Raw genomic sequence first — 24898 nt, forward strand, 5'->3', positions numbered from 1 at the left:
AGGGGACCTCACTACCACCAGGAGGAAGAGATGGGATATGTTCTTTGGACCTGGGTTCCCTGTGCTGAGAACTTCCTAGACCCAGGATTCAGGGAGAGAGAGAGAGAGCTGTAACACTGGAGATGGTGCGAGACAGTGAGAAACAGCAGCAGCAGAACCAGGAGACCGGCATGAGATGGCATGATGGGCTTCCTAGCTCACAAGGTAGGGCAGCTACAGTGGGCATGCTGACCCACAGAATGGGCAAGAGAGCTGAGTGCCTTTGGGCTGAGGTTTACTGGCGGACTAGGGTGCCTCTAGGTACTTATTGGAGGAGCTAAAGATATTTGTAACACTTGCCCAAGCAGGGCAGAGGCCAGACCAAGAGTCTGAGGGGCTGAGAACCAAGAGAGACAGAGAGATCTGCTTGCGGGCATGGCTGAGAAGCTGCCCTGACTGAAGAGCTGTATCCTGAGTCATTCTTGATCCTGAATTTTAACCTGTGTACTTCCCTAATAAATCTCGTAACTGTGAGTATGGTCTGTGAATTCTGTGTGGCCATTGCAATGAATTATTGAATCCAGCAGAGAAGTAGAGAATGCCGTGAGAGGGACAGCTGGTGTCAGAACTGGTAAAAGGGTTGGAGAGGGGAGGTATGATTGACCTGCACATCGTAGGCATCAGCCTTGGGCTGCTGCTTCTGATTCTTCCCCCACGTGAAATCCCACCACCACAGCATTTTTACACAAGTTGTGGGAGAAATGATGTCGGAGGTCATTGTATTTATGACAAAGAATTTCAGAAAACGTTTTTGGACCGTGGCTTGCCATAAAATCTAAGAAATGCCAATAATATAACCATATATTGGATTATTTTAGCTCTTAGTTATTAACAATTTTTTACTCTAAGTGTCTTATAGAAAAGACAGAGCCCTGATATCGCAGTGGTTAAGAGCTGCAGCTGCTCACTCAAAGACTGGCAGTCAGATCTACCAGCCACTCCCTGGAAACCCCATGGGGCAGTTCTGCCCTACACTGGAGGGCTGCTATGAGTTGGAATCAACTTGATGGCAGTGGATTTGGTTTGGTTTATAAAAAAGACTGATAAAATAAGACTGGCAAAGACCTGGGCTAATATAGTCAATATACAATTTATATTTAAATTCTGTGGTGGGCAAAAGAGATTATTTAAATTAAGTAAAACATATGAAAGCAGGCCACATGCTTATGCAGGTAAAAATTTAATCCAGTTCCTAAAACAAATCTCCTTAACTTTGTCTTATCATCTATTGACATGATAAAAGATGTAGAGCTGAAAGAGACCCTGGAAATTTCAGGTTCCTCCCCCTTCATTTCATAGAAAAGAAGCCAGTGTCCAGAGAGGTCAAGGTTTGTCAAAGTCACACAGCTATTATAAATGTTATGAGTCAGAACCAAAAACAAGATTTCAACTCTGTAGCAACAATTCCAGGCTTCTCTTTGGATAACCTGTGATTGTAGTGGTAGTATAAACACCTAGTCTTCAGTAATTTGATTTTCCAAAGTTAATAAGACAATTGACCCTGCTAAACTTGTTTCTTTTTGGTATGTATTTCAACAGTGTTATTAATGCCAACAACAGTTTTTTATAAGGACCTCTGAAATATTTATGTTTGAAGGTTGCATTTAGGCGTAGCCTTTTAATACTTTAAAATCAGTGTCTTGAAAGTATGACACACGTTAGAGAATTTAAAAACAAATTCTTATATTTTTAAATGAATCCTAAGTTCACTCTTTATAATTATGGCTTTTCAAAGCAGGGCTTCCGGCCGACTTTGCCCGGTTCAGTCATGGCCAAAGATGCATTACTGGAACAGATTCGTATTTTTAAAGTTAAGGGGAACTGGAAAAATTAAGGATGGAAGCCCTGCTAGAAACTTAATCTCCTTCTTAGAGAACAAGAGCAGCATGTGCATTGCAGAGAACCAAATCCCTTGCCGTTTGATTTTGAGCACTGTCGGAAGCAGTGCTTCCCCGCTCAAAGATGGTGGTGCCCCGCTCAAAGATGGTGGTGCCCCGCTCAAAGATGGTGGTGCCCCGCTCAAAGATGGCGGCTGACTGCGCTGCTTCAAATGTGTGTTGCTCTCCTACAGTCTTGCCAATCTCATGCGTCAAGCTCCTTAAAGGGCTAACTACATCTCTTCAAGTCTCCCATTCCAGGGTTTTGGCTGGTAAGTTTCCTATTCGAGATACTGTGCTGAATCTGCCAAATTGTAAAACTTTGGGTCTGTGCTTGTTTTGCTTCGTTGGCCACAACTGAACCGGTTCAAACTGGTTCAAAGTTCTGTTTCAAAGGCAGCTCCCTGCATACCTTCTATTTTATAATTGCATTATATAAGTAGAATGGAATCACAAAATATTGATGAAAACTTTTTTCAAGTTAATTCTTTCTTAAATGTTTTGTTATTGTACTTTAGATGAAGGTTTACAGAACAAACTAGCTTCTCATTAAACAATTAGTACAGATGCTGTATTGTGACACTGGTTGCCAACCCCACAACTTGTCAACACTCTCCCTTCTCGACCTTGGGTTCCCTATTACCAGCTTTCCTGTCTCCTCCTGCCTTCTAGTCCTTGCTCCTGGACTGGTGTAACCCCTTTACTCTGGTTTTGTTTTATGGGCCTGTCTAATCTTTGGCTGAAGGGTGAATCTCAGGAGTGACTTCATTACTGAGCTAAAGGGTGTCTGGGGCATACTCTCGGGATTTCTCCAGTATTTGTCAGGCCAGTAAGTCTGGTCTTTTTCTGTGAGGTAGAATTTTGTTCTACATTTTTCTCCAGTTCTGTCTGGGACCCTCTATTATGACCCCTGTCAGAGCAGTCAGTGGTGGTAGCTGGGCACCATCTAGTTGTGCTAGACTCAGTCTGGTGGAGGCTGTGGTAGTTGTGGTCCATTAGTTGAAAAATGTTTTAATTATACAAATGAGTTTTGATAATCTTTAGTATATTGAAGTAATACTTATTAACGACTGCTTTTCTAACCTGAAAAAGTTAATGAAGCATTCAGATTTGAGAAGTTGAAGCAGTAAAAGGCAATGAATGTCTTATTATTAAATAATAGGAATAAGGTAAAACTAAGAATACAAAGTAACAAGGTAATCATAATAAAAGGGAAAGGAACATATTAGCTTGATCCCAGTAAATATTTGGGAATTGAATTAAATATAGTTAACTTAATATTTCCGCTTACTAATTCTTAGCATATAACAGGTGGCACAAAAGGTCCTTTGGTGGAACAAATGGTTTGTGCTCAGCTGCTTACCTAAAGGTTGGCAGTTTGAACCTATCCAGTGGTGCCTTAGAAGAAAGGCCTGACCGTCTGCTTCTGTGTAAGATTACAGCCAAGAAAAGCCTGTGGAGCAGTTGTACTCTGTAACACACGGGGTTGCCATGAGTTGGAGTCAACTCAACAGCAATGTTTTATTATTATTATTTTTTTAAAATAAAAAACAGGTGGCATGGACCAAAAGAGCTGTGGATTGGAAGTCGATATTCTTGGTACTAGCATCGGTATTATCAGTATCCGGAACCAGCGTCGGTATTATCAGTATCCGGAACCAGCGTCGGTAGTATCAGTATCCGGAACCAGCGTCGGTAGTATCAGTATCCGGAACCAGCGTCGGTAGTATCAGTATCCGGAACCAGCGTCGGTAGTATCAGTATCCGGAACCAGCGTCGGTAGTATCAGTATCCGGAACCAGCGTCGGTAGTATCAGTATCCGGAACCAGCGTCGGTAGTATCAGTATCCGGAACCAGCGTCGGTAGTATCAGTATCCGGAACCAGCGTCGGTAGTATCAGTATCCGGAACCAGCGTCGGTAGTATCAGTATCCGGAACCAGCGTCGGTAGTATCAGTATCCGGAACCAGCGTCGGTAGTATCAGTATCCGGAACCAGCGTCGGTAGTATCAGTATCCGGAACCAGCGTCGGTAGTATCAGTATCCGGAACCAGCGTCGGTAGTATCAGTATCCGGAACCAGCGTCGGTAGTATCAGTATCCGGAACCAGCGTCGGTAGTATCAGTATCCGGAACCAGCGTCGGTAGTATCAGTATCCGGAACCAGCGTCGGTAGTATCAGTATCCGGAACCAGCGTCGGTAGTATCAGTATCCGGAACCAGCGTCGGTAGTATCAGTATCCGGAACCAGCGTCGGTAGTATCAGTATCCGGAACCAGCGTCGGTAGTATCAGTATCCGGAACCAGCGTCGGTAGTATCAGTATCCGGAACCAGCGTCGGTAGTATCAGTATCCGGAACCAGCGTCGGTAGTATCAGTATCCGGAACCAGCGTCGGTAGTATCAGTATCCGGAAGTAGCGTCGGTAGTATCAGTATCCGGAAGTAGCGTCGGTATTATCAGTATCTGGAACTAGCATCAGTAGTATCAGTATCTGGAACTAGCATCGGTAGTATCAGTAACAAGCCCAGTTACTTTAGGCAAGGAAACATTTCCAAAGTAGAGCACATGTATTTGCATACTTGTCTACCTTTCCATATGTTTGGTATGAGGAAAAATTCAGATTATCTACGTGAAAATGCCTTTTTCGGTAAAGAGCAAAATTACAGAACCTGCGAGAGCAGAATTTCATGACTGAAGTAAGGAATGCCCCTGCCAAAACCAAACCCACTGCCGTTGAGTCCGTTCTGACTTATAGCGACCCTATAGGACGGAGTAGAACTGCCCACAGGGTTTCCAAGGATGCAGTCTTTACAGGAGCAGGCTCCCACATCTTTCTCGCATGGAGCAGCTGGTGGGTTCAAATTGCTAACTTTTCAATTAGCAATTGAGTGCTTAACCACTGTGCCACCAGGGAATGTCAAGTGAAGCAGAGAGGAGAGGGACTGAATTCCTTGCCTGAGGTTTGGCATTTAGGGGGTCAGAAGAGTGGGGAATGGGAGGGGTGGAAGTTGGCAGTAGTGAGCACAGACTTACCTTTCAAGATGTTTGAAAGAAAAGAATTTTGTATGTATGTGACACATAGTCACATACGTTTTGGACATAGGGTGACATAGAGTGAAGTTATGTTTCTTTTGAGATCTTTTTTTTAATATCTTGGTAAATAGCATATTTTTGTGAGTAGTGTATCCACATAAAAAGTACACACACATGCAACACACAGAAATGATGAAATTATGTAAAAGTTCTGGCATAGCATGACCATGCATATATTGCATATGTCTTGTGACATTTGCAGAAGGAAATTTTGGCCTCATTCACCTTCATTCAATAGTCCAAAAATGTTACTTTTGATCATATTTGTATTACAAAGGTTTAAGTCATGGTCAAGTTATGGATCAAGTTCGGTAGTATTTTGGTGTCTTAGTTATCTAGTGCTGCTATAACAGAAATACCTCAGGTGGATGGCTTTAACAAATGGAAATTTATTCTTTCACAGTCTAGGAGGCTAGAAGTCCAAATTCAGGGAGTCAGCTCCAGGGGAAGGCTTTCTCTCTGTCTCTCAGCTCTGGGGGAAGATCCTTATCAATCATCTCCTGGTCTAGGAGTTTCTCAGCACAGGGACCCCAGGTCCAAAGGTCACACTCTGCTCTCAGCTCTTTCTTGGTGACATGAGGTCTGTCTTCTCTCTGTTTGTGCCTCTTTTATATCTCAGAAGAGATTGACTCAAGATACACCCTAATCTTGTAGATTATGTCCTGGCTCATTAACATCTTGAAGGTTAGAATTTACAACACACAGGATAATCACATCAGATCACAAAATGGAGGACAGCCGCACAATACTGAGAATCGTGGCCTAGCCAAGGTGAGACACTTTTTTGGGGGGCATAATTCAGTCTATAACACCAGGTAATTGGAAAGTAAACAATTGAAATGGCATTTATTTCTATTAATTTAAGTTGATAATTATATCTCCGTTGCTTTTGAGTCATCAGTCAGAGCCTTGAATCTACTGAAGCCTCGCCATAAAGCACGTGCTGTCAGCTGGAAGTGTAAGCAAATGGCATGGAGTAGCTATCGGCAGGAATCTCCATTCGGTCTACGTTGACATAATTATTACAGTCATTGTCCAACTCTGGCTTTTAGTTGGAGGAGTTAAAAAGCAAAACTGATACACGATAGCTCTTGGCTCAGCAGTGGAATGAAAAACCTTGTGAGATCATCTCAAATGAAACCATTAAACTATGTTAGGTCTGCTTATTTCGTAGTCTAACATGTCTTATCAGCGCCGGTGTGTTTGATCAGCGATCAGAAGTCACCATAGTTATATGCTTGCGAGCATATAAAAAGACCCTTGCTTCTTATACAACTCACGTTTGAATTTTTCAGTCTCTTTGCTAGAACCAGTCAGTTATTGGTTATATTATGCACATTTTTTCAGTTTATGAATCTAAATCTTAGAACCCTATGGGATCATGGCAGGAATTGAATGCAAGTCCTATACTGCTGACTTCCAACTGAAAGTCGTTGCAAGGGCAGAAGAAACAAGCAACAGAGGAGCAGCAAGAGAGCTCGAGGTTGGAGAGTTGTCCATTCGTGAATGGAGAAAGGAGAAAAAAGAGCTTGAGAAAATGAATCCATGAAAATGCACATGTCTGGCTCAAAGTGAAATGGCCTGAGTTGGAAAATGACTTGAAGGAGTGGATTATTTCTGGAAGAGAACAAAATCAAGCTGTCTCTACAGTCACAATTCAGATCAAAGTGAGCCTTCTGGCAAATGAAAGAGGAATCCCAGATTTCAAGGTCCGTTTCACCTAGATTTCTAAATTCATGAAAAAGAATGGCCTTTCCATGAGAATGAGGACCATTGTAGGCCAGCAACTTCTGAGAGCAAAAAATGGTCAACGTCCACGAATTTGTGAAAAAATGGTCATTTTCCAAAGAAATCTCTGAATTCGGTATCTCTGCAATGTATGTAATTAATATGGACAAGGTTCTGATGTTTTTCGACAGTTCCGGCCGCTAGGACTGTAGCTGCTTTAGGTATGAGAACTGTAGCCTTTACAACCACTGGGCAAGAGAGGGCTTGCTTCACTGTAGTCCTTGGTTGTACTGTGAGTGGGGTGCATTAAAGGTGATGGTGATTTTCAAGAGAGTTACCATGCCCCGCAAAAAACTACCCACCAGTGTGGTTGTTTGTTGTAATAAGAAGGGATGAATGGACAGTGATGTTATGAAAATATGGGTAGATAAATGTTATAGGGCCACCCAAGGGAGGGTCTTTTTGAAGAAGTCTTTACTAATTTTTGACCCCATGGCTTCTCACAAAGAAAAAAGTTCAAAATTACCGTATTTTTTACACAAATACACATACCTACGTTTGTTTGCCACTTGCTACCTCCTCCCACGAGGTATTTTTGTAGGAGCACTATGCTAATATTTTTACAGCAACATGTAAAAAAAAAAAAAATTGGCATAGCAATGCTTATGAAAATACCTTGTTGGGGGAGGGAGCGATTGGCAAACAAAGTTAGAAGGCTCATTATTTGGGTAAAAATATGATATATTAACTCAGCTGGTGCCCATATAGCAGTCATACCTGGTGGCCTTACCTGCAAGCTGCAGTAGCTAGATATAGTGGTTAGCCACCCATTGAAGATACCTGTGAGAACACAGTGGGATGAATGGATACAGTCTGGGATTCATGAGTCCACACCATCAGGCTGGCTGAAGTGGGCTAAGTTTATGAGACATCTACAAGTGGGTGGCTTCTGCCTGGGGACAAATAGTCCCAGAAACTATCAGTGGCTTCAGAAAGGCTGGGATTGTGTACCAGCAGAATACTGATGATGAAGATGAAGATGTTGAAGGCATCAATGATGATGACTTCAGTTCAGAACTCACAGAAGAGTACCTGCAGGCAGCTCTGAGATACTTCAATGATGACGGTGAAAAGGGATCAGATTTTGAAGGGTTCTGGGAGTCGGATGATGATGATGATGATAAAAAATAAATGAACTGAAATGGCCTATTTTAAGATGAAAACAATTTCTTCTGGTGACTTTTGTTGATTTCAAAGATACTGATTATCTAAAATTATGTTTAAGATTTATGAAAGCAATAAAATGTAAACAACATTTTGTTCTTGCAGTTTTAGTTCTAGGATCATTTCTTACTTCTAGCTCTTCATGCATTCATACTCTGGTTTCAACATGGCGTCCCATTTCCATCATAAGACTGATCAGGTCACCATTGGTTGCACTTGGTTTAGGAAAATACTTACCTTAAATGAAGTTTCTGTGAGATCAGTTTTATCCCGGCAACAGTAAATCCGTTGGGCAGAAAAAAAAATTGATATTGAAGTCAGCAACGTGTAAAAAAAATATTGGTATATCATGCTTATGAAAATAATGTGTGAAGGGGTTGTGCGATTTGCAAAAAAAAAAAGTATAGTGCACACATTATTTGCATAAAAATATGGTATGTAACAAAACATTTGCAATTTTGACATTCTTCACATGTACGATTCAGTGACGTTAATTGTGTTTATCAAGTTCAACCACCACCATTATCCCTTTCCAGATTTTTCCATCACCCATAATAGAAGCTCAGTGTTGCCTAAGCAGTGAGTTCTACTTTTTCTCTCCATTGTGCCTGCCTGGGTTTTTATCTTCAACAAAAAGAACCAATGAAGATGAAGCATTTAAAGAGATACAGAGGAGAGAGGGCCTTTGAAGTGACAGGAGGGCCTGGGATGAAAAGCTGATAGGGATGGACTAATTGGCTAAGAGGGACCCACCCTTTCTCTGAAATAGAGGGCTGGGAGGAAGGGGTGGTACAAAGGGGGGTAAATTTGTAGGTGGAGAAGGGCAGGAAAAGAGAAGAGTTCATCCCTGATGACCTTCATTGTCTCTGAGGAACACAACGTAAAGTTATTTATGGAGCAAGGGAAACACGGGTGTGGGGTTGAGTCTTGAAATAGCCCAGGATGGAAATGGTAATGGAATTGACAGTCAGTGCGGAAGACATCACAGATTGTAGAGAACAGTGTATTGTGTATTTTTCTCTCTCCAGGTATAAAAACAAAAAACAAAACTGTTGCTGTCAAGTCAGCTTCGACTTATAATGACTCTATTGTTGCGTTGATTCATGGTGGAGCAGATGACTCAGGAGGACGAAGGGGTTACAGAATCGAGGGTGCTAGTGAGAGAGCAGCTGAAGAGATGTTTTCAGTCTAGCTAAGGTAGGGAAGGAAGTTAAGCCAGTTGACTCCTGGTGGTCAGTGAATGGGAAGAGAGGTAAGAAGAGAGGGAGCTGGATGGATGAGAAGGTATGGTCAGAATTGTCTTTTGGAGATGAAAGTTCTACAGTTAAAGCAAGTGTGGGGTATGTCCTCCAGTTAGTTTCAGCTGAGGCTGAAGGTCAGGGACTGAGAGGGAAAGAGGTTTAGGGCTGTAATCTTTAGGCAGTGGAGGAGTCACCACACGGATGTTTATGTCCTCCAGGGTTGATGGCAATGGGGAGGTGACCAGCAGGTCAGCAAGGGACAGGTAGGGCCTCAGATATTAAGGACCTCAGAGGAGGATGGCCTTCTGCATGTGGGTCAAAGGTAATAGCAGACCATTGGCCATGCTTTTAGGTCCTTATCCATGCACAGCCTCCACTTGGTGGGCCTGAAAGACCTTTAGCCTTGGGCAGACCTCATGGGGTTCATAGGAGACAAGGAGGTGGTGGGAGAGCTTTTCAAAGATGCCAAGTCATCCTGCTCCAGAGGACACAGTGAAGACTCAGGGAAGGGGGGCTACCAGTGGGACACTAAGTGAGGAAAAAGTACAAGGTAGTGCAGGGATGCTGTCTTGGGTGCATAGTGCTGCCCTAACAAAAATACAAGTGGGTGGCTTTCAAGAACAGGAATTGATTTTCTCACAGTGTTGGAAGCTAGGAGTCCAAGGCAAGGCATCAGCTGTAGGGGCCGGTTCTTGCTTGTCAGTAACCCTAGGAGTTCTTGGCATTCCTTATCTTTCTTTGCCATCTGTCTTCCCCGTGTGCGTGTGTCTGTGCCTGTGCCTGTTCTTTTTATAAGCTACCATTTGAAAGTGATCAGGTTTAGGACTCACCCTATGCTGGTATGACCTCATTAACAGAATAAAAGAAAACCCCTATTTCCAAACAGGGACATATCTACAAATGCAAAGATTAGAGCATCAACATAACTTTTTGAGGAAAAATGACCAGGGAGGTGTGCATTTTGGGTCATGGCGAAGGATGGCAAAGATGAGCGATAAGAAATTAATTGGGCCTCAGGTTCCCAGTGGAGTTTTGGCATCAGGGTGCTTTGTTACCTGAATTACTTCAAGACTGTAGGGGCTGAGGTGTGCGAGTTATCATGTCTACTTGTTTTTTCGTGGTTGTAACTTCTTCATACAAAAATTGGGCAAATAAGGAAAAGAAAGAGATGGACCAATAGCTGGAGTTTGTTGCAGGATATGGAAAAAGTTTTTCCTCACAAAATAAAGGAGAACGAGAGAGTCTTTATACATAGAAGAAACCAGTAATAGCTAACAGCAATAGTTAATATGTGCTACTCTATGTAAGTAGAGTCCCTGGGTGGTGCAAACAGTTAACATGCTTGACTGCTAACTGAAACACTGGTGCCCAGAGGTACCTCAGAAGAAAACCTTGGTGATCTGTTCCTGAAAAATCAGCCATTGAAAACCCTGTGGAGCACAGTTCTTCTCTAACATAGGTGGGGTCTCCGTGAATTGGAGTCACCTCCACAATGACTGACAACTCTACGTAAATACTGTATTTGATGCTGTAGGGTGTTCAGGTTAAGAACAAAACAAACCCAAAATGGAACCAGTTGCCACAGAGTCCATTCCAGCTCATGGTGACACCGTGCGTCACAGAGTAGAACTGTTCCGTAGGGTGTTCTTGGCTACAGTCTTCACAGAGGCAGATTGCCAGACCTTTCGTCCATGGTGCTGCTGGGTAGATTCAAACTGCCAACTGCCGGGTTAGTAGTCCAGTGAAAACTGTGCCTCCTGGAGACTTAAAAATTATAATAGACAACAATAATTGAACCTAGATGCACCAGGCCCTGTCCTAAGTGCTTTGTTTGATTTAGTCTTATCTTCAGCTCTATCAGGTAGTCACTTTTATCATTGTCACTATATAGATGAGGAAGCTGAAGGGCATAGAGGTGAAGTAAACTCGCTCAAGGCTAAGAATTGGGTAAAAGTCAGAATCAGAACCCAGGCAGTCTGGTGCAGATGGCCTTGCAGCGTTCAGACGTGAACTGTTTTTGTCAAAGAGGTTATGATCTGTCAGGAGCTGCATGAAATAGTAGGCCACATGCAGTAGATGTCAGCATCCAAATGCTACGTCGTGGTTAAGCCATTAGAACTAAGAAACCCATTTCCGCTGGAGATGGGGGAAGGCTTCTGCCTGAAGGTCCTGGCTTTTGAACTCACCAGCTCAATTGCCTAAGATGTCTTGCTTCTTTTCTTTCTTTTTTTTTGAATTTCAGAGAATTCGTTTTCTCTAAAGAGCTTATCTCAGGAATTGCAAACCCTTGGAAAATAGTTAAATTCTTGATTACTTTGAACTGATGGGCCTGTCTTAGATTGTGTAAGTTTCTTGTGTGTTTTCTTTGATGCCTTTTTGCTTAGCACGTTTCACAGCTGGTTAACACTGAGGGAGACAGAGAGTGAGAACAACACGTTGACAGCTACTCTGGCTCCTTTTAGGTCAGTCTCCAAAAATGGAAGTGAGAGGGGAAAAGCTAACGATAACGAGGATTGCTCATTGGGGGTTTTGAGTTCTCTCTGCTGTTTATCTCTTCTGCTATCCTGGAATCATCGAATGTTGGTTAGAATGTGGAAATCAGATTGCACTTTCAGATTTTAAAGTTCAAATCAAGAAAGAATTCTTAATATCAGGCTTTTAAAAAAAATTCTCAAATTTCTTTGGAGCATTTTACATGTTAAAAATATGTAGTGTTTTTAAAGTAGAAGCCTATGAAAAGCATGTTCTTATTTATCTGAACATGAAAAGGTATTTAGAGGGCTATGTCCAGTGGGGCTCAAGAAATGCTGTCCTGATTTGGGTGACTTTAACATATGAAAGCACATACCCTTTTTTCTGAGTTAATAAAAATTTTTCAGTGTTAGTCAAATCTTTATAACACTGATCTAGAAAATGCCAAAGGTAAAAATGGTTTGGACATGTACTGAATACTTTTAATTAAAAAAAGTCTCTGACAGTTTTATATCACGGTGTTTTATTGATCCATCAGTACAGGAGTTAAGACCTATGCATAGCAAGATGAGTTTAGAACGGATTCTTGGATGTTACATATGTAATATTTTACATATTAGTTTCTGTTACAACTTTCAGTAACTTTAGAAGATGTTAACCTGGTTGTTAATAAAAAGTCCATTTAATTATTTCTCAAGAAGGACTGTCAGGTGAACTGGAGCCTTGCTTTGTTAGTAACTTTGCGTAAAAACTAAGGAGTTAAAAATTTTGCGGTTGTGGTTTGTGCTTTATATTTCAGATAGGAAAAGAACATGTAGGTCTGAAGGCTGTGACTGAAATTCTCCAGGATATTCAGTATAAGGTAAGCCACTGTTTAAAAGAAAATAAAAATACTGGTTGTGTCAGAGGTCCCCAAGACCATTCTCAGACTCAATGATTAGCTAGAAGGACTCACAGGACTCAGAAAAGCTGTTAAACTCATGATCACAGCTTATTACAATGAGAAAATACAGATCAAAATCGGTAAAGGGAAAAGACACATGAGCAGAAGGCCAGGAGAAACCGGGTGTAAACTTCCAGGCGTGCCCCTTCAAGTGGAGTTGCACGGGAACATGCTTAGTCCCCCCAGTAATGATGTGTGACGACTTGTGCGAGGCCTTACCAACCAGGGAAACTCACCCGAGCTTGGTCCAGGGTTTTTATTGGTGATCAATTGTGTCGTGAATCCCACGTGAGTGATTGTAGTTACTCAGAATCCAGCCAGCCCACCAAGAGTTGAAACAAGTCTTAGAGATAATCATATTGTCAGGATAAATCTATCTAGTCAGACTGGTTCAGGCATACAAAAACATTCTTATCAGACAGAATATTCCAAGGGCTCGGAGATCATCCTCCAGTCCTGGAGACAAGTCTGTCTTTGGAAAGTTTCAGAGTTTGAGCAACTTAAGCCTTCTGAGGTAACTCATTGCTTCCCATTGATACAGGAAAGTTATATAAGTGAAACAAAGAAAAACTGTGGGATCCATATTTCAATCACATATATATGTATGTATATATAGAGAGAGCTGTGGCAGTACAATAGTTAAGAGCTTGGCTGCTAACCAGAAGGTTGGCAGTTTGAATCCACCAGCCACTGTTTGGAAACTCTGTGGGGCAGTTCTGTTCTCTTCTATAGGGTCACTGTGAGTCGCAATTGACTCTATAGCAATGAGTTTTGTCTTTTGTGGTTTATATATATATATAAAACAAGTACCCAGAAGCCTAAGATAACAGGCCAGAGAAGGTGATTTCAATCAGTATGACCCTGTAGTGACATGGCCCAGCGTCAGTGGGAGGCCCAGTTCAGGTATAACAGCTCCTTTAATCTCACACCGAGTCAGTTGAACCTGAGTAGCCTCGGAAGGATTAATTTAATCCTGTGTGGCTGTTGGAGATACAACACAGGCGCTGAACTTGCTTGACAGAAGGGGATCCAAGGACCCAAAGCCAATTCTGAGATCAGTGTGGGGACTGGAGCCTGCTTTGCTGTTCACGGGCAAGAGCCCAGGGCATCTTGGGCCAGGCAAGAACCTCCACTGAGAATCTCCACAGTGGGCTTAGACGGAACCCAGCCACCGTGGGAAGCCCCGCACTAGTCAAAAGAAGCTGCAAAAAAGGAGACAAGGGCACATTTTGATTGACTTTTGTCTGGTAGACACGGGCTGAGAAAATTCCCTATATTTCTTCAGCTGATAAGACATCAGTTATTATGGGAAAAGTAAGCTGGATTCTTTAATGTGTAAAATAGTGCCTGGAAGTAAGGAAGAGATGGAGTTCATGTGATAATTTTCCTTATTGCATCTGCACATTTAGAGTAATCCTATAGGAGACAGCCCGCTTCAATGACAGGTCTGTCTGCCTGTAAGTCCTGAGGAATTTAAGTTACACTCTTTTCGGTAGTGATCCTAAAGGTCAATTGTTGAAAAATGGTACAACTTTTCCTTGGAATTTAGATTGACCTTTTATAAAAGTTGATTGGAGTTGAATATATACACCCTGGTGTTAGATACCACTCCCTGGATGAGGAGCATAGAATAGATGCTAGAGCTGAATTATGCAGTCCAAACGGGAAAAAGCGAGACGTTGAGAGCCAGGTTGTAATTCCAGGTAGATGAGAAGCTGAGAATCAGGCCGAGGAAAGTCATTTCAGAAGAATTCTGAGCCAGGGCTAGGGTTTTTTATACCGAGGCCCAAGTCTTAAGTATGGAAGGGCTAGGGGCAGATAAAGTAGCTGACATGGGACAGATAGACACCGTTTGTCAGTTTCCCACCAAGAATTACAGTGGTAATCCATTTTCAGCAGCAGGGAGGGAAAAAAGGGCATAGACTTAAGGGCAAACCAAAAAAAAAAAAAAAAAAAAAACCCAAACCGGTTGCCATTGAGTCGATTCTGACTCGTAGCAACCCTATGGGTCAGAGGAGAACTGCCTCATAGGGTTTCCAAGGAGCGGCTGGTGGATTCTCACTGCCCGCCTTTTGGTTAACAGCCAAGCTCTTAACCACTTCGCCATCAGGGCAGGAGTATCTTATTAGAACCACCAGTGCCGCTCCAATAAGACAACAGATCTGTGGGGATAGGATGATGCCATCCAGAAAAACCTTCAACCTAGACTTTTAGTCCTAATAAACTTTTTATCCTAGAAATTTTATGTTAACGTGGGATAACTTTTTTTTTCTTCCTCAGGGGAAGACCAAGATAATACCCTGCTTTAATCCTAATACTTTATTACCAGGTAAGCATTCATCTGATGGCATAAGACAAATTTTGTCTGTGGATATAACCACATTGTTTTACTAAGGATATATATAGGTGTATGTTATCTGCTAGCAAAGTTTCTTTATAATTTAAATTTTCTGTGGCAGGTACAAGTTTCAGGTTGCTCTAAATATGGTAGTAAACCTTTTGAAATAGTAAACACTTTGCTCCTAGTTCTTTTAATCCATGAAGAACTTTCATAGGTTTATCACTTGTAAAAAATTGCTGCCTCTGTGTAAAGCACCAGCATAATAAAATAACCTTGATGTATTTCTAAGATTGGTCCTTGAAGTCCTTATAAATCTCTGCTGTGAAATATACTTTGTATCTAATTCTGTAAGGTTACTTCTTTGCAGTGGTGCTATTATTTGGATATTATTCTACTTGTTAATGTATTCCTCTGCAGGTAAGAATGCTGCATAAACTACTCAGAATATAATTTGAGTTACAGGTTGTTTGTATAAAATTTTGGTCTTCTACATTCTTCCGCCTAAACTATGGGCTATTTCTTAGTGTTTCAAACAAAACAAAATAGGTCGACACATTGTATCTTAAACTTTCTAAATTTACTCTACCACAAACCAATTTTTTGCCATATTTCCACTATTTACACGTCATATCTAATCGTGAATTCTTCTAGTGTAGAGCTGACTGATTTCATGAACATGGTTTTATATACAAATATGATTTCATATCATAATATGATTTTAATAATTTGCTCGTGAAGAATGAACGTAAAGGTAGTTAGAACAGAATGGTTTAAACACAGGCTTTGAAGCCAGATGGCGTGGGTTTGAATCCTGCCTCTGCTGATGATTAGCTGAGTGACTTTGGGCAAGTTACATAACCTTTCTGTGATTCCGTCTCTCTGTGTGAAAAGTGGTGCTAATAGTGGCAGCTATTCCATCGGCTCGCTGTGATGGTTAAACGAATTAATATAAACTGCTCAGAACAGTGCCTGGCATGTGGTAAGCATTTAATAAAGAGTATGTTACCACTACTAGGCGCGAATCAGGTAAATCCTCCAAGAAAGGTAGAAAATAATATGGATACACTTTTGCTGATGTAACTAGATATATTTATCATGCCCATCCACCCATCCTGCCGTATTTAGTACGTTAGTAATCCACTGATAGAAATCACTGTAGTTAATAGAAAAAGGATTCATCGTGTTTTTCACTGATGACATGATAAGATGATTAGTTTAAGAAGACACATGTGAGGCCTAAGCTTACAAATGACATCAGTCTGAGTAGTACAATTTTGACAGTTTGTAATTTGGAAAATTATTATTGGAATTTTCAAGGTAATTATTAATTACCTTGCCTTTTGGTGACACGTCCCCCTTGATTTTCAGACCCTCTGCTGCGAGATTACTGGGTGTATGAAGGTTCTCTTACTATCCCACCTTGCAGTGAAGGTGTGACCTGGATATTATTCCGCTACCCTCTAACTATATCACAGCTACAGGTGAGTGCAGTACTTTAAACCTTACATTGCAGTTCTGAGTTAAAGGTTAACTATTGTTTCTATAAAAGAGAAATGGCTGTTTTCCGTTTTAGCTCCCTTTAGGTCCCTCGCATCTTTTCAAATGAATGTTAAATGTCTTGAGTCAGGAAAAGCAATTCAAAGGTCAAGGATGAACAGAACCAGCTATCATTTATGATCTGTATTTTTTTAAAGCTAGTTTTATAGAGTAAACAAAAGCCACTGAAATAGTGAAACTGTCGATTAGTCCAGTTATTCCTTTATGTGGGTTTTCCCAGGTGTAGAGGGGAGAAAGGCCTTGGGAGAGAAGTGAGAATGCTGGTTATTTCTAGAAGTCATGCCTGGGCTTTGTAATAGCTTTTCCTTAGCGTGCACAGGGACATTCTGTATGCAGAGGGGTGAGGAAGCTGGAAAAGATGCCTGGGAAGTTATGGATTGTTCCCTGGCTCCACTTTGGTTACCTGGCTCCCACCCTGAGCTCTGCACAGGTGTCCCAGATGCTGCAGCACAGAGGGGCCAGACATCATCACCAGGACGTAGGCAGGTAAAACAGGAGGCAGCATCACTGTGTAGTATGTTCAAATAAATGATGAATTTGATATTACAGAAGAGGTGCTGTAAAATGTCTCCTGTCCTTTGAGGATTCACCTAAGGGATGTTTCCTGGTAGGCTGTACTTTCCCTGAGCGTTCCTGGGTGGTGCAAAGGGTTAACGTGCCTGACTGCTTACTGAAAGTTTGGGAGTTCTGGTCCACTCAGAGGCACCTCGAAAGACAGGCCTGATGATCTGCTTGTGAAAAATCAGCCATTAAAAACAGTGGAGCCCAGCTCTGCTCTGACACATGTGGGGTCACCATGAGTCAGACTCGATGGCAGCTGGATTGGTATGTTTCCCCTCCATGATCTGCATCAGAGGCTTGGGCAGTACTCTAAAATAGACCAAGTTTTCTTTAGAAAGTTTTTATAAATTTCTTCAATATCCGCCCTCATTTCTTGAAGAAACTCAAGTGTACTAACTGCTCAGCAAAGCCTCTTTTTCTTTGTCCTTGAGTCTGTAAAATTCTTCTTTCAACCTTTAAGAGCTTCTGTTTAATTTTGTTTTTCTAGGAATTAATTTAAAACATTCCTCAGTCTCCATACCTTTCATTATTTTACAAACTCTAATCACACCACCTTCAGGTCTTCATGTTTTTCATATGATGAATCCTAATTCTTTTATTCATTCATTCATCTATTCTTACAAGAAGTTATGCTTGAGAGCCAGGGCGGCCCAGAAGATGCAGAGATTGAAAACATTTTACCTTAGAGTTGGGGAGGCAGGCAAGGATAAGACAGTCACACTACATCGTGGTCAGTAAGGTGTTCCAGAAGCATAAAGAACCCAACCCAGATTGGGCAGTCCAGGGAATAATTCCTGGAAAATATTAGAAGTTAATTTGGTGAAGGAGAAGGAAGAAGTTAGAAATTTGAGTCTAAAGTTGAAAAGAAGTTTGGAATAAATGATACATACATTTGGGATTTAACAGCAAAACATGGTAGCTGCAATAATAGATAATCCTCAAAATACTGGTGAGTTAGAGTCGAAAGTTCTTTCTCACATAGAATCCAGCATAGGCGTTCCTGATTTGTGGTGTAGGCCCCTCTCTGCGTGGCCGTTCTGGGAAGCAGATTGTGAGAAGCTCTGCAGTTGTCAGCATATTGCTTTCAGGAATGCCCTGTGTTTGGGCATGTAGCCAGCCAAGAGTGGACAAGCATGAAGGATCACAGGAGGAGTTTTTTAAGGGCCAGCCCTAGAAATGGTGAATACCACTTAGACTTCCTTTCTCTTGGCTGGAACTCAGCCTCAATTAGAGAGGCTGAAAGTGCGCTGGCTTCATGCCCAAGAAGAAGACAAAATGGATTAGATGATCAGATCACCTGGCTATGGCGACCACCGGAACTCAATGTGAGGAGTGCAGGGTAGTCCAACTGAGCCTAGTCTCACTGTATGGGGCAGGAGATGGTGCCGTAGAGCCACTGAGAAGGACTTGTCCAAGGGGCTTGAGTGCCAAGGGAAGTGTCCTGGGATCCAGTATAGGAGAGAGGGTTTTCTCAATGAGGAGGAGGGAGCTGATAGTACCCAGTGCATGCCTCCCACCTAACCATGAAATAACTACTGTAGACACGTGACCCAGATGCCACTGCTTAACCTCCATCTTTCATTCTGAACTACTGGGCATCATATGCCTTAAATTATGGACCTTACCTTGCTCTTGATTCTTTTGGATCAGGGTCGAAAAATATTGGATTTAGACACAAGAAGTCGTTTCTCACTTGGAAATGGAGTAGAAGAAGCTGAGGGTCTGTAGTCACATTTGTTTAGCATTACTTTTGTTCAATGGTAATTTTCTAAAAATAAAAAATTTAGTGTAATATAAAATTTTTTCTCCGTAAACACAATAAATTTCAATATATTGAAAGTCAAGTAAGAATGAACATTTTTGAGCCACAAAAAAGAAAATTCTCAATTCCACTTAGAATTGCATTAAAGATTCCCTTGCTGGCACGGCACTGGGAATGCTGATGTTGAATTATATCGTATGTGTTACCTGAAGTTCTGTAGACGTGAGATGTCACCTTTTTTGCTACCATGTTGTCCAGTGTGCTATGTTAAGATCTAGAGATAGATTACTATACCATTGGGTCTTGCAGACTTCAAAGGAAACCTAAACTTGTATGATCTTTCCAAGTAAGACCAGTGATAAAGTCTAACTCTCTCATGCTTTTCTATTGGGAAAGAAACCATATCTTCATAAAGGGGAGCCATGGCCAAAGAAAAGTATATTGAAAAGAATAATCTCAACTGCCCTTGAAAAGAGATGCCTTTCCAATTAGCTGTAACCTTTCAAGAAAAAAGATTAAGATGCTGTTAGCACATAGCTCCATTGCAACATCTGTTCCGAGGGCAGCAGTGTTAAAATGTACACACGCACAGAAACATGCACATATCATCAGGTATATTAAAATGCAATTTAGAGTGATTTAGGAAAAAACTATAATCTTAGAAGAGTGTAAGCCCGTCCGTCCTTTCCTCGAATGCCCCACTTGGTACGCTTGTGTAATTTCAGAGAAGGCAGAGCAGAAACAGAGAAGGCCCAGAAAGGGCAGTAAATACGAGAAGAACTACAGGTTGGTCCAGAATCTGGACCAAGGAAAATTGAGAAGCCTCCTATTATTTCATTTAAAGGTGATGTCTTAGTTGTCTAGTGCTGCTATAACAGAAATACAGGTGGGTGCTTTAACAAACAAATTTATTTTCTCACCGTTTAGGAGGCTGGAAGTCCAGATTCAGAATGCTGACTCTCGGGGAAGGCTTCCTCTCTCTGTCGGCTCTGGGGGAATGTGCTTGTCTCCTTGAGCTTCTGTTCCTGGTGATCTTCACGTGGCTTGGCATCTCTTTTCCCCTGTCTCTGCTACTTTCGATTGCTTGATTAATCTCTTTTATATCTCAAAAGAGATTGACTTAGCACACATGCTACACTAATCCTGTTTCATTAACATAACAAGACAACCCATTCCAAAATGGGATTATAGCCACAGGCATAGAGTTTAGGATTTACAACACATACTTTGGGGGGACACAATTCAGTCCACAACAAGGGAGCAGAGAAGGAGGGATGATTGATAGTAAAAGAACAAAAGGAATAGAGAAGGACAGGTAGAGTCCCTACATACGTGATTATATAGAGAAATGTAAAACTTTAAATTGAGTCGAAGAAAAAATTTCCCTCCTACATCGTAGGGTTAATTTACGTAATTGCAGCTGCTGGTGTCGTTCCGGAAACAACTGGTGTCTTGAAATGCATCATCTGCTAACAGTGTCTGCACTAGCAACATCAGCAAGAAGTTCTAAATCATGGTGCTTTTCTATAAAACGTCTAAGTCATAATGCTTGATTCAAGGAGGAGTAGTTTTTGGCTGAGATGTAGTGTTGACAGGCCCGCTGAGGAGCAGTTACATCTTCATGGGAATTGATAAAACATGGAACTGGAAGTCTCTGCTTATTTAATTTCTCATATTAATCCTGGCTAGCATACCATGTAACAACAACAAAAACAACAAAACCAAACCCATTGCCATCAAGTTGATTCTGACTCGTCCCATATCTAGGGAAGGAAAAAAGAAATGAGATGGATTAGTTGATCTATACAGGATTTGAATAAGTGTAGTTTTCTCTATTTTTTAAATCATCTATAACCATTAAATAACTTTTAGTAAAACAATAGGCTAAGCATTAGAAAGCTGAAGTAAAAAAAAAATTTTTTTTTCAGCTAGATTGTTGTGTGTTTCGAAATCAGAGTCCAAGGACAGAAATAAAAATACCAAATTTCATCAAATTTGACAACATAAGTTGTAAGACACATCCCAGTTCCAGAGACATAAAAATTTGAACATAGAATGGACAAAATATGGTATTGTGATGGTATAATGGTACATGTACAAATATGTGTGTGTATATGTAAATACACACACACACAGAAATGGGTTGGTCATTAAGTTTTACTCTCCTTTCTTGCCTTTTTTCCTCCTCTCTCGTTTTTCTGTATTTTTTTTTACTTTTCTATTTCTCATTTATACACTTTCTCAAATTAAATGCATTTATCATTGTCTTTTCTTTTCTCTTTCAACTTAAAGTAACATTAGAGAAACAAAGGAATAACAATGTATCTTATTGTTTTTCACCTGTATAACCTAGATACATAGGTTAGAACTTTGAAAACCACTTTTTAATTTTCTTTCCATCTCAGCCTAATCTCCTCTTCATCCTTCCCGTTCCATATTTCCTGTAGGTTGAAAAAGTGGAGCTCTTCTTAGACTGGACAGGTAGAGTTAGGGCGCCTGACCCGAGACAGCTGAGGAAGCCCGCCGATGTTCAGGGCTTAGTAGCAGGCATTTCTTGTCCTTGTGCTCAGGATGGGCTTTGGGGTGGCACGAACGGCCTGCAGTCGACTACCAACGTAACGGTTGACCGTTTGAACTGACCCAGCAGTACTGCAGAAGAAAAGCCTGGCGATCTGTTTCCGTAAAGATTACAGGCAAGAAAACCCTTTGGAGCAGTTCTACTCTGTAACACATGGAGCCGTCACGAGTCAGAATTGGCTCTACAGCAACAGGTTTGGTGTTTTTGGTTTATGCTAAAGACCAAGTTGCTGCGGAGCCACATCATGGTCATGTTTGGAAGTTATTTCCAACGCTTTGGAACACTTCTTATTAATTTTTTTCAATATCTTTGGTTCTCAAACTTGAGAGTGCATCAGAATCTTCTGGAGGGCTTGTTAAAGCACAGATTTCTGCATCTCACCCCACAGTTTCTGATTGAGTAGGTCCGGGGTGAGGACTGATGATTTTCATTTTTATTATGGGTAACACACTTTGAAAATAGCTGTTTTATAGCTAGGCAGCTCTGGGGGCACAGTGGTTAAGCACTTGGCTGCTAACTGAAAGCTCAGTGGTTCGAATCCACCAGCTGCTCCACAGGATAAAGATGTAGCAGTTTGCCTCCATAAAGATTTATCGTCTCACAGTTCTGGAGGTCAGTAGTCTGAAATCAGAGTTTCGGCCATGTTGATTCCCTCTGAGCGCTCTGACAGAGAACCTGTTCCACTCCCCTCTCCTAGATTCTGGTGAAGGCTGGCGATCCTTGGTGTTCCTTGGTCTGCACATGCATAACTCCAGTCTCTAACTCTGTCTTCCCAGGCCTTCTTCCCTCTGTGTGTCTCTGTCTGTCTCTTCTCTTCTTTAAGGACAACACTCACTGGATTCGGACCACCCTACCCTGGTATCACTTCACGCTAACCTAACTGATAGCCCCTTCAAAGACCCTGTTTCCAAACAAGGTTATGTTCATAGGTACCAGGGGTTAGAACTTCAACATTTTTTTTTTTTTTGGAGACACATTTCAATCCATAACAGATAGAAAGTTTGATAACAGGGTAGAAGAAAATGAAACAAACAAATGAGAACAAGGCTGCAGTACATGAAAGGTTCGTAGAGTACATAAAGCACAGTACGTGCAGTGCACACATATATGGATAGACTATGTAAGTACTGTTGGCCTTTGATTCTTTTATTTCACTAGCCCCATAAGGCATTATATTACTTTAACTCATGTATTTTCATTGATGATAAAAGAAAATAATATGAGAACACCGACTTTTGTGTATTTTTCTCTTTTGACGTTATGGCACATGGACTATAATCAAAATCAGTCTCTTGGAGGACATGCATAGGGACTTGGAAACTCAGGTCCTAAAATCAATTAGCACTAAACTATAAATCCTGGAAATTAGCTCTTGAAAGCACTCAGACAAAAAGCTGTCTTAAAGCTGAACTTTTAGTAGGTATGCAGAACTGTGAGTCAGTGAAGGTTGGTGTAAACACCTTAGACTGATTGGAGTGCCGCCCCGGTCCAGAGAACAGTGCTGTCAGCTCTGTCTCCTTCAGAAGAGGGGAATGTCTCACTGAAGTGCTGGATCTTTGTTCTTTCTTTAAAAAATAAATGAAAAACACAGCCCACAGTAGGTAGAGTAGCACTAGAAGTCGACGGAACATATATACAGATGTGTGTGACCATGATGGTCTCGTACTGCCCGACATTTGGATTTGTTGGAGGCTCTCATCCTGAAATATTCTCATTTATCACCATCTCTCCATTCAGTGTGTGGTAGCTAGAACTGGGCGCTCTCAGTGTGTGCTTGAAACCATTCGAAGTGACTAAAGGGTTTTGTGGGGCGATTGCTTCAGAAAAATCAGCATTTCAGAAAGACACACATTTCCCTCAATCTCTGTTGATGTTTGAAGTCTTCAAAGTGTTGCTATGATCAGAGAAAAATATTTCTTGTGAAATAGATTTCTCTTAGAGTACAGTAATTAGAGACCGTCTAGCTGTTGATTTAGGTTATCTCTTCTGGAAGAAGCTGTTTTCACAGAGGATGCAAGCCTGGGCCTTAACAATTCATCTTCAGTTCAGAATATGTAAATATAAAATTAACTTACCTTTAAAAAAAACTTCAAAGTCAATAAAAAATGGAACATTTCTTAGGCTGTACTTAGACAGTAAAGTTTCTAGCTCTCGTTGCTCATTAGCGGTTCTGTCCGTGGTTAATAGACTCTGGTTGCAGCTGTCACATCTGATCCCATATCAAGTGTATGCCAGGAAAGATGATTGCATATTGTCTTATTCCTTCCAGTCCACTTTTTGCATATAAAGTTGTAGATGCATTGTGATCTCAATATGCTAATGTTTTGGTTTGACCTCAAAAGAAGTTGTGTAATTTTATTATTATTGAGAGTGCTAGTATTTATTGGTCAGTTCCTATGTGTATTGTACTGAGTGATTTTCGTGAGTGACCTTATTTACTCCTGCACCGTCCTTGTGAAGACTGTTGATATCATCTCCATTGTCCTGATGTGGAAACTGGGGCTTGAGGAGGTGAAGTAAATTTTGTCATTTGGGTCTTGGTGGCAGAGCCAGGACTACAACTGTGGTCTTCTGATGCACAGCCTACTGCCTTAACCATCATATTCTTTTTGAAAAGACATAAGGTTCTCGGAGGGATCAGTTTCTTTTTAGAGAAAACTTTAGGACTAAGTACATTCAACAAATAATTTCAGGGGTTCTCATGCAAACTAAGCTCTAGAAATTTTTCAGATGCAACAGGCAATAGGAACTGCCTATATATCCTCTGAAAGGCTAAGAAAGTCTACTGAAAACCAGGACATAGATTAAACAGCTAATTGCTTATCTGACTGGTTGTTCAATGTAAATTACAGAATGTAAGGATTATAAAAAAACAGGGCAGTCACAGTTGGGCCAGACTTAACCCATTCAAGGAAGCCAAACAGTTGTTTGGAGACATGGAAAAGTAAAGCATCAGAAGTCTGATTTCTAACATACGTTCTAATTTAACAAGCCATTTTACTTCTCTGCACTTCCGTGTTCAGTAGGTAGACGAGTAGATTGAATTAGAATCTTGTGGGTCTTAACTTTTTTGCAGTCAGGGAACTTCTCCTCAGGAAAATGCACATATGTATGGACATGCAAAATTTTTCACATAATTCAGGGATTTCATGGGTCCCCAAAAGTCTCTAGAGGTTTCTAGACTTTTATTGGAACCCTTGAATTCACTGATGTCTTCTGTTTCCTTTTACTTTAACGAAGAATGGCAGAATTCTGATGGCCTTATGAAGGACCTTTGTAGACATAGTGTTGTGATACACAGCATGGCGAGCTTTTGGTGGATTCACACTGTTCGAGTTGTATTTGCTCAGCATCCTGGGTCGTAGGCAATACTGATTTGACTAGAATTTACAAAGAAGTGGTGTGGAGTTGAGAGAAATGCAGATGGACTTGGAATTGTCAGACCTCTCTCTAAGCCTCAGTTGCCTCTTCTGTGTAAGGA

At 41.2% G+C, this 24898-nt stretch overlaps 1 protein-coding gene across 3 annotated transcripts in view; it reads left to right on the plus strand.

Moving 5' to 3' along the window:
* Positions 1 to 24898, plus strand: part of CA8 (carbonic anhydrase 8) — a 212285-nt gene that overhangs the window by 64696 nt on the left and 122691 nt on the right. For all 3 annotated transcript variants that reach the window (XM_049853867.1, XM_049853866.1, XM_049853868.1), the window contains exons 5-7: positions 12475 to 12537; positions 14899 to 14947; positions 16328 to 16440. In XM_049853867.1, the coding sequence (XP_049709824.1) occupies positions 12475 to 12537; positions 14899 to 14947; positions 16328 to 16440 (225 nt within the window). The remainder of the gene's footprint in view (positions 1 to 12474; positions 12538 to 14898; positions 14948 to 16327; positions 16441 to 24898) is intronic.

This window comes from Elephas maximus, chromosome 15 (assembly GCF_024166365.1).
Source record: "Elephas maximus indicus isolate mEleMax1 chromosome 15, mEleMax1 primary haplotype, whole genome shotgun sequence".
NCBI lineage: Eukaryota > Metazoa > Chordata > Mammalia > Proboscidea > Elephantidae > Elephas > Elephas maximus.